Raw genomic sequence first — 15,244 nt, forward strand, 5'->3', positions numbered from 1 at the left:
GAAGGATAGAAAACATTGGGAAAGTAGAGACGGATGAACAGAGTATTCAATCTTGGTACCATTCCGGCAAATGGCAGTTTGGGGAATAAGCCTCACGATTGAGGGGACTTGGAGTTGCCAAGGAGGGACTGGATGGTACGTCGAACAATGTAGATAATCAATTCATGCAGGCTGTAGTACATTACAATGAAGATAGAATCGTTACACATCGACGCCGTACAGGTATGAAATGGAAAGAGGAAAACAAACGAAATAGTACAACAACCGCAGTTACGCCTTCCACCACCTGCTCGCTTGGTTCTAGAAAGTAAGACACAGTAGACCTCTCTACTCCTGCCATCCAGCCATGGAGCTCGCCATCTCCCAGTCTCCGCTCGCCACTTGCCGCCAGCTAGACGAGATCTGACACTCCTCGGCCTCGAGCTCGTTGTTGTCATTCATGCGGAAGATGGTGACGTCGCAGCAGATGGACATGGCCATGAGGCCGACCTCGCAGACGTGAGGCTTGTGCATCTTGAAGCTCATGGGCGGGTCGGCGTGTTCCTTGAGCATCTCCTTAAGGGTGGGCTCAGAGCGCTCCGAGTAGACCTCGGCATCGCCAAAGAGGAGCGGGTTGCACATGATGGCGCCTTTGCCAATGTACTTCAGGGCGCTCTTGGGCTTGTGGCAGAGGGCGCCCCAGAGGAGCGTCTCCATCTCGATTGCCTTTGCGTGGTTGCGGAGCTTGATCGTGTTGAGGGGTCCTTCTTCTTCCGAGTCGTCTTCTTCGTCGGTGTCGTAGTGGCGCATTTGCTTGGGACCGCTCGACTCCTTCTTCTCCTTTTTGGATTTGCTCGACTTCTTATTCTTCTTCTTTTCGACGCCGTCGGGAGAGCCGACTTCTTCGGGCTTCTTTTCGCGGCGGGCTAGTTGTTTGCCTTCGAGGTTTGCGTCGTCGGCGATGCCGGAGAATTGGGGCTTCTTCTTCTTTTGCTTCTGCTCGGCGCCTGGACCGTGGGGGGAGGGGTCTGTTGTAAGACCTAGGACGGAAGGCATTTTGGTTGGTTGGATTGGTTGGGTCGGTTGTCTTGTTCTTCAGTTGTGATGGATATTGGTATCCCTTTTGGAATCGCTAGATGCCGCTATGATATGCTCCGGATAATCGTGAACTCGTCAACTCGTTTGCTCGCTATGTGTGTGTGTGAGAGTAGTGGTTGGTGTAAGTGGGTGTGGAAGCTACGGAATTATAGCACTAAGACGGGGACGCAGGCTACTAAAGGCGATGGGAAAGGGGGCACGCATCATACGTCGTTCTCTGTGCTTCAGTCACGCGGTCCCTGCGCAGACGACAGACGTTGACGTCCATGTCCCAGAGTTTTCCCAGTGCTTCATTCACGTTGCTGGCCAAATCTTGGAATTTTCCTGCTTTGATGCACCGAGTGTGACGTCAGCCGTCGTGGCCGCACGGCGCGTTGGTGGATGAGAAACAGGGTTTCATAGGCGGGCAGCACGTCGTTCGCGGGGGAAGAGCTGGGAGAGCTCTGTGGCTACTCTTCCCACGCAGCAAATACCCGGTGCCAATTGGGGGCTGACTGCACAACGGGGGGCCACAGCGGCGAGCCCCGCACCGCGATCGATATGACATCAGGTCCTGCGGGATGCAACTATGCGGCGATCTCTTAGACTCTTTCAGGAGTCCAGAACGCTGACTCAGCTGGATTTTGCAGGGTAGGGCCAGGGGATATCCCTGATTTGGGGGACGAACAGGGCAGAGGATGAGGGAGGAAGATGTCAGTTCTAGTGAGGGACCACGCAACAAGATTCTAGCCTTTGGTTGATATGTGTGTGGTTGAATCTGCTGTTGCCGCATAGCCGCTAATATTCTTACCCAGGTAGTTGGCGACGCATGAAAACTAACGGTCTCCCACACCCTGAGGTGAACTGGACTAAACTGTTACCGTGTCTAGCGAGGCCGTTGGATTGAAGCGGGTTTCAGAGCTACTTGACGTCCACCGTCTTTGACCAAAAGGTTCCCCGCACCCGTTTGGCAGTGGAACAATTCGGGAATACTTCCATCGATGAGTTCAGCCACCTGTGAGACTCTTCAGCTTGAAAAGCTGCCAACAGACGCGCTCTGTGCTCACATATCTCGGACAAGTCATCGGAGGCGAAGATGACGGACGAACGAAAGGCTGTGAGAAGGAGCTTCTCTAACGACCAGAAAACACCAAAAACATAGCATTTTCGGTTCTAGAGTCCCACTCAGCTCGCAGGGCATCAAGCAGTCTGTCGTGTGGTCATAACATTCAATCACTTCAACATCCTGCTCATTCAAGTCCCCATTCTGCATTTTGGAATTGATGTTTGTTCAAGGCGCGCGGCAAGCCAGGGTTCAAGAGGCCTTCACTGGGTTATTATCCCTCTTCGAGAGGGATTTCGTCTCGCCGACTCTGAGCTTTCGAAGCTTACCGAGCGACCTTTCTCTTTGAGGATTGGAAGGCAATATCATTCGAAAAGTGACAGCAGCCGACTGGTTCGTTCATCCCGAGTAGAAACCCGGGGCTTAGCCGGAGTAGCCCGAACGTAAGTGGGGCGGACTGCGGAGTAATGCCGAAAGGCAACCACGGGATTTCACCGCGCGGTACCAACAACGCATTTGCTGATCCGACCCTGTGCCGGTGCGGGGAATCCCATGGCTTGCGATCTTTCAAGAAGGATTCCGAGAAAAAAGCTCGCGCAACCCGGAAAAGTAGAGGCCCCAGGATCGAAAGTCCATGCTGACTGACGCAACGAGTGAAAAATGGAGTCTTCCAAGTTCACTACTGCTCGGTAAGTGATTCAAAAATAACTTCGCAACGTAACTCTACGCGCGTGGCTGATACTTCCGGTTTGGAAGGTCGAACATCTCGCCGGATAGTTGGGATACTCACGTCCATGTGTTCGACGCATCAATAGGGCCCTTTGCGCCCGGCAGATCGTACACGCCCGCTCGGGCGACGGCACAACAGCTCTTGGATTTCAGTTCCAGTCTAACCCGGGCAACACCTCTCAACATCGTCCTTGTTCAACCATCGCCGTACGGAAGCGATAATACAGTGCTTTTGCGTTCGCTGAAAAGCTTGCGCGAGGGTGGCAGTCGCATCGTCCGGGGTATTGCCGTGGTGGACATTGAGAAGATTTCTGACGCAAACCTCATGGAACTGCATGATGCGGGCGTTCGCGGGTTGAGAATCAACAAGCAAGCAGATGGCAAGTCGACAAATCTCGACGCACTTAAAGAGACTATTTTGCAGACCGCTTCAAGGATTCAATACCTCCCAGGCTGGAAGATTCAGCTATTTTGCGCTCCTGCTATGTGGGAAGGTGAGACTCACTTCTAGCTGGAATCCGAGGTAGAGCAAAGACTAAAGGACGAAACAGACTTGTATGACACAATAGTCGCCCTTCCAGTTCAAGTTATTGCAGACCACGTCGGCGGGATGCGAGCTCTATCCAAATTGCAGCTCAACGCGGCAACAAGCAGCCTAGACGATCCCACGAAGCAGCCCGGCTTCGAAGCTCTTGTTAAACTCGCAAGAGCCTCAAAGGTCATTGTCAAGCTTTCGGGATTCTATCGACTATCTGATAGGACGGAGTCCGGTTGCGATGATATGGAGCCAATTGTCAAGGCCTTGGTTGAGGCGGTTCCGCATCGCTTGGTTTGGGGCAGCGACTGGCCTCATACTGGGGAGGGTAAAGATCGTGTGAATCGAGGCTTGGAGGCGGTGGAAGAGTTTAGAGAGATTGACGACGTCCGGATCATCCAAAACTTGAGAAGCTGGGTTGAGGACGAGAAGGCGTGGATGGGTTTAATGGTTCAGAACCCCGCGGGATTTTATGCTTGAGCAGAGCTGTGCTTATTGGTCATGCTAGTGTCGTGGTAGAGCAAACTTCATACGATCTCATCGGATAATGAGTTGGCGGTAGGTAAAGAGCTACATCTGGACCCGGCGTGGCCCTCATTGAAATCAATCAATGTTCTGAAAATGACTCCACGTGGCAATGTTGTATTTCACCCAAAACTGTAGAAGAGTTTGTGGTTCTCCTGGAGACGTCGCTGGCCCGATGAACGGACGGCTTAAGTCCGACGGCTTCTCCGCAAACGTCAGCGGGCTAGTCTGCTGGGGACTGAAACCTACAAACCAGGGGCATAAGCAACTCGCATGAAGCTAAACCAGCTTGATATCAATAGAAGAGGTCATAAGTTACCACCTCATGCTCGACTGTTGTAAAACGACTCGTAAGTGAAGCCATCTCGATAGTCTGTTGTATAGCCTTTGTCATCAGAACGTATCGACCATGATATGTGATCACAAATGGCTTCACAAGAACCTGACTGATCTCGGTCCAAGCCATTAGTACTGAGTTACCTATGTCTAGAATTTGAAGCTCGGAAAAAGGCATGTTGGCAGCTCGCAGCCCCAGCTCTGTTGAGAAGACCCATCGCAACGGACTGCCAAATCTTACGGCCGTTAAGTCCGATGATTGGTATGGGCAACTCTCTCCCCATCAACGTTGACGGACTCCGAGAACCCGCTGGGGCTACCCATGTTGCCCAGTGTCGTGGATCATCATGGAATTTACTTGATCTTCCATCTCAGTTGCCGACGGAGAATATCTAAGAATCTTCGTGCATCTAGTTGAGTATTGAGGCTCATGGGATCGAGTAAGTTTTCGAGAATATCGGAACTTTGACACTATGCTTATCCGCGCTTTACATGTACGCATTAATTCGTCGCTATATTGCCACCCTGATGGCAGGCTTGTAATGTCTCACAGCGCCTAGCCCGAGATCGATTAACTACTAAGACCTTTCCACCTGCTCGCTTCCGGGTCCGAAGTGGGCCCCGGGTCTGGGGGGATGGCGATCCACGCTAGGTAGTCTGCAACTGGGGCCCGCGAAGTGCCGCGTTGCATCCCAAGATCCGCAGTACCTGCGGACGAATATCGACCCGCATCTGCCCATTTCCAGGATTTCATCGTCGAAGCCCAGAAAGTGTTCCAACGTCATGGTGAAAGCACGGGGCACAAGCGGCCCCGATGGTGGACAGTTGATTCTTGCCGCTTGGCAATGAAACCCTGCATGCGTTCTCGGACTTTGTTCCTATACCCGGGTTGCAGAGTTTCTACTCACCGCTTGGAGCTGCTCCACGGGTGGCTTCACATGGCAAAGGTCGATATAAAGGCGAGCATTTTCAACGCAGTTCAGTTTGTCCCATTGCACAATTCCATCCAAAACAAGAAAAGGCACTAGTCCATCGTACCATTATTAGCTCAACCAAAACCTCACCATCAAGTACCTCTTGCCATACCCCACAGTTTGAACTCATCTCACGATGTCCGGCCTTCAAACCCTCTTCGCGCCGGCTCCCGAGCCCAAAACTGAGCTCGGTCGATACCGCGTTCTGTCCACCACCGCAGGTGTCAGGGTTTCCCCCCTCTGCCTGGGTGCAATGTCCATCGGCTCTGCGTGGTCGTCGTTCATGGGCTCCATGGAAAAGGAGGACTCTTTCAAGCTTCTCGACGCATTTGTCGATGCCGGCGGCAACTTCATCGACACCGCCAACAACTACCAGAACGAGGAGTCCGAGGAGATTCTGGGAGAATGGATGACCGACAGGAAGAACCGGGACACCATGTTCATTGCAACCAAGTTCACGACGCAGTACCGCAAACAGGCGCTCGGACCCGGAAAATGTGTCAATTATTCTGGCAACCACAAGAAATCGCTGCACCTCTCGGTCCGGGATTCCCTCAGAAAGCTGCAGACGGACTACATTGACCTGCTCTACATCCACTGGTGGGATTGGACGACCTCTGTCGAGGAGCTGATGGACTCGCTCCACATTCTGGTCGAGCAGGGTAAGGTCCTGTATCTCGGCGTTTCTGATACACCCGCTTGGGTCGTTTCCGCTGCGAACACCTACGCCAAGGCGCATGGGAAGACCCAGTTCTCCGTCTACCAGGGTCGCTGGAACGTTCTCATCCGCGACATGGAGCGGGACATCATCCCCATGGCTCGCCACTTTGGCATGGCCCTCTGCCCCTGGGACGTCCTCGGCGGCGGTAAGCTGCAGTCTAAGAAGCAGCTCGAGGAGCGCAAGAAGGCTGGCGAGGGCCTGCGTGCCATGTTTGGAGGGGATCAATCCGAGGATCAACGCAAGGCCAGCGAGGTTCTTGAGGAAGTTGCCAAGGAGCATGGCATTGAGAGCATTCAACAGATTGCCTTGGCGTACGTTATGCAAAAGGCGCGTTACGTTTTCCCGATTGTTGGTGGTCGCAAGGTGGAACACTTGCAAGATAATATCAAGGCCTTGAGCATTCATCTCACTGGGGAGCAGATCAAGAAGATTGAGAGCTTCAAGGAGTTTGATATCGGGTTCCCAATGAACTTCATCCTTGAGGATCCTAGAGAGGGCGGTGCAACGGCGCCATTGGTAGCTGCTTCTGCTCCGATGGCGTGGCAGTCTCAGGGTAAGCCGATTGGGCACGAGTAGAAATAGCACCTTGAGAGTTTGTTCAGTTGAAACATTACGATCAATAATCTTACGGTTCATCAAGAACTGAGTGGTCCTTGTTCATTAGCACTATCTTGATATCATCTGAATGGCCCATTCGTGTATGTTGTCTCGTCAAATCATAAATCTCAGCAACCGGCTACGCTATCGCGCTTCCGTCTGACCGCTTAGGGTCTCATTTCTTCCGGATATCCGGTGTTTTGGATATCAATGTCTTCTGTGAGTCCACAGTTGAGCCCGATGATGTGGAAGAGGCACCAGCAGTAGACATTGAGGCGCCTGACGAGACAATAGGAATTTTGTCTTCCTCAGGTTGCGCCACAGGTCTTCCTGATGCTCTCTCCGACCTCCTAACAGTGCTCCGAACCCTCATTTTGATAGCTTCGGGAAGATACTTAGTCTTGATTGCTGTGTCACGCAGCAGAACACGCAACACGGGAATAGTCGATGCCATGATCGTAATGGCTGTCTCAGCCCCGGCCCAAACGGCCAACTCTGCTCCCCCATCTGTAACTTGCATTAGACGAATACCGATTCTATGATAAGGGTCTTTACTTACGAGAAAAATCACCAGTGGTATCATTTACTGAGCGCATATATGATGCTTTGACAAACGCCGCTATTCCGGCCCTATTCAAGTGCGTTAGAAATCAATGGTAGGTCTTCATCGGAGTGAGAAACTTACAACATTCCCATACTCAAAGCCACAGATACACCGATCTTCTCCTTCCTGCTCAAAGTAAGACCAGATGACTCCTCGGCCGGCCTGGGCCGCATAAGAATGAGCCATGGGATGATTGATAAGGCGATGTCGAGGAGGCCAGAGTATACTGGCAAGACTTAGCACAGCTCAGGAAGACTATGGTAGAACATGTTGGACATTATCTTACCACTAACGAAGATTCCGAATGAAACAACCCACTTGAGATCGTAGCAGGTTCCGTCCGCGAATGGCTTCCATCTCTTCTCCAACGGTACACACCCAACCCAAAACGACAAGGAAGAAAATGCAAAGAGAACGTTCATGGAAATGATGGAAAACCACACAAAGGCCTTTTTCCACCCATCGCACATTCGTAATAGCGATATAGCGAACGCAGTCTTGCTCCAGACTTGACCGACAAAAGAGCACGTGATGGAAGAAAGACCGACGATAGCTAATACTGTAATGTTGTCGACGGTAATAGGGAAGTCGGGTCGGCCGAATCGGGATTTGATGATGAACTCATTGAGGGCGGCATCTGATGCTAGGACCAGCTATGCAGCAACTGTCAACACTGGAATAGTGACGAGACTCTTCAAGTTATGAGAGTTCTTACCCAGGAGGCAACCAAGATAATGTCCTCGATTCGGATCTTTGTATACGTGTAGGATATCTTGCAGTACATCCTCAATCCAAGAAACACTGCTGAGAGAACGACTAGTGTCCATAAGACCGTTTGAATATTCTCAGCTTGGGCGGTATCGTCGGCGCGGATATTGAGGACCAACAGCGTCGTATCCAACTCGGATCTTGTCAAGTACGTCTGATTGGCAGCTCTGGCCACAGAGCCCAGCTCTTTGATCTGGCTTCTTGAACAGTGCTCACATCCTTGTGGTGGCACTACGGCCATATTCGATGTTCCGATGTGGATGTCGGTTGCGAGAGCGGCAGCGACACCTTCATGGCATGGACAGTTAGCACATGTCCGATGTATCTGACAGCGCGGAACGTTGGATCTTATAAGATCGACTGAATATGAGGCGTCGTACGCGGAGAACACACCAACCCTCTTATCCTTCAAGAAACAGGCAAGTGGCGCCGTTTCATTATGTACTAGTATATGAGCTCCACGTGGGGACCAGTGGGCCATGAGGAGAACTGACAAGCTTCTGCCAGGATGACCATGACTGATCAAGCCCTGGATTCGAAAGCTTCGCATCGCAGCATCGAGCGGACACACGCGCGTCCGATTAAGATCCACAGTCCGCTTGCTGTCGCTGCTACTGAATAAAGAGGCGAAGCCCGGGCCAACATCTCTTACTTGGAGATATTGAGGCTCCGTGCGCCCGGGGGCTTGGAAATATGAATGGAAGACAACCTAAAAGCCTCGCTCTCATAGGACGGCACCTTTCCTCGGCGTACCATACGAGAATTTCCTTGTGCCAAGACGAGGGCGGCTCTTGGACCTCTTCTTCGTCTTGACTTTTCTCCCTCCTGCCGGCGTACTCGCAGGCACGGCGATGTGGAGACGCAAGTCTTCTCTTTCTCATCTCTCGCCCACCTCGGGCCGCCTACTGGCTCAGCGAACGGGCTATTTGAGTTATCACCACTGTCACAGCCATGTCGCGACTGAAGAAGAATCCCAGTGGCGCACGGCCAACATGGCCGATCCGGCCTTGTCTTTGCAAAAGCTTGACTTTCAATCAGATGTATGCTGCGTCCGATCAGGGCACCCCGGCTTTGACTCAACTTTTGACCAAGATAATGACAGGATCTGTGAGGCGCGCTTCGCTTTCCTCACCCACCCACTGGCGGCTTTTGTCTTTCCCACTTTTTTAAGGGAATCGTCCCTTATCCTTATTCGGAATGCCACAGTTCCGCTGTATCGATTCTTTTCTCCCATCTCTGCGGCCAACAGTTTGTCATCTCGCGGCAATGGTGAGGTTTCGTGGAAACAGCACTAGACATGGGGAACTGGCAGTTGTTTCGCTTGTTTGCCTTTCCCCCGTTACCTGTAGCTTAACGGTCCTTCCCGTTGCGGGGGGTCTTGGCGTCTTGGAGGTATTATGCACTTGTATTTCCCCTTACTCGATCATTGTAAGATCTACTGTGCAGGTTAGCGCGGGGCCATTGAGATCATCTATAAGACAGGCCAGTATGACGAACTACCTCCTCAGCTCGCTACGGGTGCATTCTCAGCTGTCAACACGACTCAGCGCTTTACGATTCAGCTGTCTCGTAATATCCCCACTTACATGCGGCGGCGGCATGGCGGATGGGGCCTCCCTCCTTTGCCCCAAAGTCGCATGCAAGTCATTTTCAACGAAACGACTCGCCATGCGGAATGCTGCTTGGGACGAAGAAGCAGGCCTTTCTCTTTTACCCGTGAAACCTCTTACTTTCCTGCCCGCTCCTATGTCCATCCACTCAATTTCTCCGCGCCCCTCCAACTGCGACGAATCGGGAAGTGGTTGTGCCGGTGATGGGATCGTCCCAGGAGCAACGTCCGTCCATGGGACTTCCTCATTCCATCTTCTTTATCTGTCAGTATGTGAAGGCCAGGCCAGAATATTTTTTCGGACTGGTTCGTTGGAAAGAAGAGCTGGATTTGGGACGATGGCGACGAAACATTCCCAGTTCCATTCCACTTTGCCGACAAAGCGCGATCGTGACAGACGCGATGTATATCGCAAGCATCTGCAACTTGTCACCTTGTCGAGAAGATTGAATAAGACAGGAAAGCCGTTTTTCCCGCACTATCTGGCAGCCACTCATGCACAGCTGCGCTCTCATCAGATGAATCAGCTGTTACTCACTCTCAATAGTACAGGAGCCGCCAAGCAATGACCGTGCTTAAATTGCGTCCTGCAGATTCTTCCCAACCCTCTAGATGTCGGTTTCCTTGTTCATGTCTCATATCAGCTGCTACAGCTGAAGAAATAGCAAGGCATCCGTGACCACTCGACTTCAATGTTCTTTGGGGCTGCTGTACATATTGGAATGGTTATTAACCCAGAGACTAGAACGAATAGACTTCTGCAGAGCTGGCTCATCAGCCTCAAGCGCCGATGATCGTGCATACTTGGCACAGCTTGGCCATGGCTTATCCTTAAACCCGTCGGCTGCAGCCCTTCATTCTTTACAGCCCCGCCTTTTCGTCGTCGGAGTATGAATCGAGGGCTTTGAAGCTTGAATCTCGGCTGGCAAATCAAAGCTTGCATTCAGCTCCTCCTGTCGGCACCCTTTTGGAGCCCCATCGACGCAGCAAAACAGTGATCGTCGTGATGAAGCAGAATCTAATATTCAGTGGGGATGCACTGTTGATTTATTACACTTCCTAATCGGACTTGGCACACATGTGCTTGTCATAGATACGACGTTCGACTCGATGAAACAGGACGCAAATCGCTACAAGTAAGTCACGAATAACGAGCACCCTAGCGATTGTGTGCTTCCGAGTCAAGTATGAAGAGAAGGGCACGTAGAAGGGAAGAATGAGCTTGGCAGTTTAGAGGTCTAGGACTACAGATAGGCGGATGCATGGTGGTCAATGTACGGCTAGGCTCGATTGTCGATAATGACTTCTTCCAAAGGCCTGTCACAGACCAACTCTTGAAGGTAATATAGATGAATAAGGCTTTACTAAGACCGTGGCCCTAATTATCTTAAGATCTTACCATAATGATATGACTAGATAAACTAGACTCGCCATAGCAGTCGTCTTATAGTGGCCTAGTATCACGAGTTATAGCACGCAGCAATGGGCATACGGAGTATAATAAAAGTAGCTTAACTATTAAAATAGAAATAAATAAAAAGAAAAGGTCTATATATACGATATCTAAAATAGATACGTAATTTAATACGTAACGAGTACTTTATAAAGTATAATTACTATCCCTATTATATAATATACTCCCTAATTACTATTACTAAGGAGCTATTATACCTAAGATAGAATTTTTAAATACCCTTATAAAGGCCTAATTTAGTTAAATATAAATAAAAAAAAAATAAGCGTAAGGAATATACGTCTTTTAAACTACGTTTATTATAAATATATTCTTTTATCTAAAATAAATAGAATCCTAACCTAGAATAGTACGTATTATATTATTTTTAGTATATAAATTACTAAGGGCGAGGCTACTTAGCTACTTTATATATATCTAAATTCTTATAGCGTCGCTTAGTTATTATTTTTTTTTTTCTTTTTAACCTTTTATAATTATTATAAGTACCCCTATTTACTACGCGCGCGCCTATATTATTAAATTATTTATTAATTTTATTTTAAATATAAATATCTAATATATTTAAAAATAATAATAAATTTTATATAATTTTTATAATACCTTTTATATATATATTATATAATTTATTAAAAGTTTAGATAAATAATAATATTAATAAGCCCCTCTAAATTATCTCCCCCCCTTACGACTTTTTATTTATTTACTAAGGCCTAGTTACTAAGCTCTCTCTCCTTAGCTAAGAAGATATTAAAACTACTAATTAAAACGCTAAGGATTTTATTAAGTTTAAAGCTCTTTTTAATAATTATAATAAGGGTAATAATAAAATAAATAATAATAATAAAAGCTCTAATAAGTTTTTATTTATCCCCCCTTTAAAATTTAAAAATAAGAATAAGACTAGTTTAGATAATAAGCTTTTTAAAAAAGGTATATTATATACTTATTATTTTAAGAGTTTATATTTAATATTATTCTAGGGTTTAAAAAACGCAAAGCTAGCTCTTTTTAAAAAAGTAATAAAAAATAAAAAAGAACGCTAAAAAATAAAAATACCCCCCGTAATAAATATAATTCTTTTTACTATTCTAGGCCTATTTAACGTATACTTAGTCTTTAAAAAGCTTAAGGGAGAGGCTCCTAAAAAATAGGAAATCTAGTACTTACCCTATTTTAAAATAGCCCTTTAGTATACTAACCCTAAGGATAGTAGTTATTATTTTATAAAAAGTAGTAGCTAGTATATATACTATTTTAATAGCTATTTAACTAAGGGGTATATTAATATACTAATTATTTTATAACTAATAGCTTAGGCTTTTACTAAAACTATTATAAATAGTACTCCCTTTTTTATAAATATATTATCCTTTTTTATTATTAAAAAGCGCACTTTTAATTATAGTTTTAATAAGATATTATTAAGCTCTATAGTATTATTTACTAAATAAATAAAAACCGGAGGCTATATAAGAACTATATTAGCTTTTATATAGAGGACTTTTTTAACCTACGCCCCCGGTCCTTTTTTATACTTATTATAGTCGTTTATAACTAACTTCTTATTATATTACCCGCTTTTATACCCTAAGTCGTTAACTTAATAATTATTTTAATTCCTATACCCCCTATTACCCCCGCTACTCCTAGCTTTATAAACTTCGAAATATATAAAATACGTTTTTTAATATATATATTAACCCTCCTCCTTAATAACGCTATATTCTTAATAATTATATACTTTATAAACTAAAAGTTTAAATAATAAGTATAAGCCCGGGTTTTATTTCTATATATATATACCCTATAAAATAAAATTATTTTAAAAGTTTAGGCCTTTAAACTATAAAAGGTTTTTATTTTATTTATTTTAAGCCTCTAGGCCGCACTCTAAGTTCTATCTATTATTTACCTTTAAGTATTAAGTTTTTTTAAATATAGCCTAAATTAATTATTTTTAACTATTTTAGCTATTTATAATAGCTTTTTACGTATTATAAAGGTTAAGAAGTATATAAAAATATTTAAACTTAGCTCGTAAAAGGTTTTTAATAAGTTTATTTACTAATATATCTTTTATTAATATATAAGTAACCTTAAAGCTACCTTTAGCGTACTCTTATTTTAACTACATATTCTATATATTAATATAATAAAGTTAAGTAGCTATTTTTTTTCCTTCCCCTATAACGAGTCGAATTATTTATTAATTATTATAATTAACTAATTATACTTCTCTTAGGTTAAGGGTAATATCTTTAAAAAGGCGCTTTAAAGCTATAATCTCTTTTATAATTTCTTTAAAATAAAAAAGCTTAGCTTTAGTAATTAACGTTATAACCGTCACTTAGCGTACTAATTTTTATTAAATTAAGCTACTAAAAAGGAATATTATATATCCCTAAGATAATTATCGTATTACTTTATTATTTATAAAGCTAGTATCTCTAGCTAAAAATAATAATTACGTACTTAGTATACTACTATAATAAAGCGTAAAATATCTCGTTATATAAAGATATTAAATATAATAGTTAATTACTTTAATATAGGTTATACTTAGGTTAATTAGGAACCGTAATAATTATAAGTAAGTAAAAGTAACGTTTAGTCTAATTATAATAGCTATATAAAGTATACTCCTAACCTTCTCTTAATAACTCTTTATTTCCTCTTTTATTACCTACCCCTCGTTTAGTTTAAACTCTTTTTAAAAAAAAGGGGTAGCTAAATATAATAAATCTATAAGATTAAAGCGCTTAGTAACTCGCTTAATATATATATTATAAATAAAATAAACCTTATAAATAGTACGGTCTTATAAAATCCGTATTCTAAAAAAGTAATTAATCGGTTTATTCTTTTTAAGATTAATATATTCTTTTATACTATTAATAATCCCCTAAGCTACTTTTTAGTTATTTTAATAATATAAAATAATAAAATCGTTAACGTAGAATACTAGTATTACTTTCCTATTTACGGTTTAGTAAATATAGATCTCTTCGTAACTATATATTATATTTATATTATAAAATATAGAAGTAAAAGTTTAGAACTAGAGAATTAATAAGTCTTAGAGGCTATATAGAGCGTATTAGAGCTTACTTATTTTATTAATAACCTTATATCCCTCTAAGAGTTTAATAATTACTAACTTCTTATTTTTAAGAGGCGCGTTAAGGAATATATTAATAATATTATACTAATCTATTTTAAAATCGAATTAAGTAGTTATTACTATTATAAGCCTAAAGGCCTTTATAATAAGCGTTAAAGCGTACGTATTTTATAAGGGGTTAAGTAGTTATATATCCCCCCTTATATATATATATACCTTTACCTCGCTAACCTCGTTATTAACGTCGTACTTATAAGTATATACTTACTTTAATAAAAATAGGATCCCTTATTTAGAATTATAGTCGACCTCTTTTTATATACTAATATCCCTTAGCTTTTTTATTTCTATATTTATAGTATTCTTAAATAGCTTTTATAATTATAATAAGAAATATTTAATATTACTAAACTTCTTTAATAAGCTCTAAAAGTTAACTTTAATAAGTCGTAGTTTTTAAACTCCTCTAGAGCGCTCTAAGTAAGTCCTATAAACTACTCCTTTTACTACTTAATAAAATATTATATATCCTATACTACTTTTTTTTATAACGTTTTACTAATTAAGTATAAAAATAAAAAAAAAGTAATCTTAGAGACGGTTATAATAATTATTATCTCCTATATTTGAATATAAAAGCGTTATAAAAATATTACTATTAAAGTATTATAAAGGTTTATAAGCCCGGTTTAAGTATCTAGGACCTAATAAAGCTTTATTTAGTACTTAATAAAGTAGTTTTTATAAGCTTTATTTTTATATAATAGTAGAGGTTTATTATAAGGGTTCCTTATTAACGTCGACTTTAATATTAAGAATTACTTCTTTATAATTAGTACCTTATTTATTACGTACTCTAGCGTTTTACTAAGAGCTATTAAAAATTAAAAACTTAAGAACTTTTATAATATATATAAGCGCTCGTAAAGAGGATTATAAACTACGTAAAACCGTTTATAACTTAGTTACTATATCCCCTTTTTTACCTCTACCCCTAAGCTTATATAAGGGGGTTATCTTAGGGATTAATAATAATAATAAGACTATATTAGCCTCTTTAGCTTTATTAACCGCACCTTAAAGTACGTCTATTAGTTACTTAGCGTCTTAAATAGTTAAAAATTTAATA

At 43.5% G+C, this 15,244-nt stretch overlaps 4 protein-coding genes across 4 annotated transcripts; 2 read left to right on the forward strand and 2 right to left on the reverse strand.

The window, feature by feature from the left end:
• Nucleotides 1-327: 327 nt before the first annotated feature.
• Nucleotides 328-1,035, reverse strand: CABS01_01968 (uncharacterized protein; the record flags this gene model as incomplete). The annotated part of the gene is made up of 1 exon (XM_060535347.1): nucleotides 328-1,035. The coding sequence occupies one exon, from the start codon at nucleotides 1,033-1,035 to the stop codon at nucleotides 328-330; it is 708 nt and encodes a 235-aa protein (XP_060395652.1).
• Nucleotides 1,036-2,779: 1,744 nt separating this feature from the next.
• Nucleotides 2,780-3,863, forward strand: CABS01_01969 (uncharacterized protein; the record flags this gene model as incomplete). The annotated part of the gene is made up of 3 exons (XM_060535348.1): nucleotides 2,780-2,808; nucleotides 2,876-3,342; nucleotides 3,400-3,863. The coding sequence occupies 3 exons, from the start codon at nucleotides 2,780-2,782 to the stop codon at nucleotides 3,861-3,863; spliced, it is 960 nt and encodes a 319-aa protein (XP_060395653.1).
• A 1,491-nt stretch (nucleotides 3,864-5,354) lies between these two features.
• Nucleotides 5,355-6,515, forward strand: CABS01_01970 (aryl-alcohol dehydrogenase AAD14; the record flags this gene model as incomplete). The annotated part of the gene is made up of 1 exon (XM_060535349.1): nucleotides 5,355-6,515. One exon carries the CDS (start codon nucleotides 5,355-5,357, stop codon nucleotides 6,513-6,515), a length of 1,161 nt encoding a protein of 386 aa, XP_060395654.1.
• Nucleotides 6,516-6,711: 196 nt separating this feature from the next.
• On the reverse strand, nucleotides 6,712-10,781 carry CABS01_01971 (uncharacterized protein; the record flags this gene model as incomplete). Its single annotated transcript, XM_060535350.1, has 6 exons — nucleotides 6,712-7,043; nucleotides 7,096-7,166; nucleotides 7,222-7,366; nucleotides 7,427-7,793; nucleotides 7,856-8,196; nucleotides 10,766-10,781. 6 exons carry the CDS (start codon nucleotides 10,779-10,781, stop codon nucleotides 6,712-6,714), a joined length of 1,272 nt encoding a protein of 423 aa, XP_060395655.1.
• Nucleotides 10,782-15,244: the final 4,463 nt, after the last annotated feature.

Source organism: Colletotrichum abscissum, assembly GCF_030869225.1.
Source record: "Colletotrichum abscissum strain IMI 504890 chromosome Unknown Scaffold_4.1, whole genome shotgun sequence".
Lineage (NCBI taxonomy): Eukaryota > Fungi > Ascomycota > Sordariomycetes > Glomerellales > Glomerellaceae > Colletotrichum > Colletotrichum abscissum.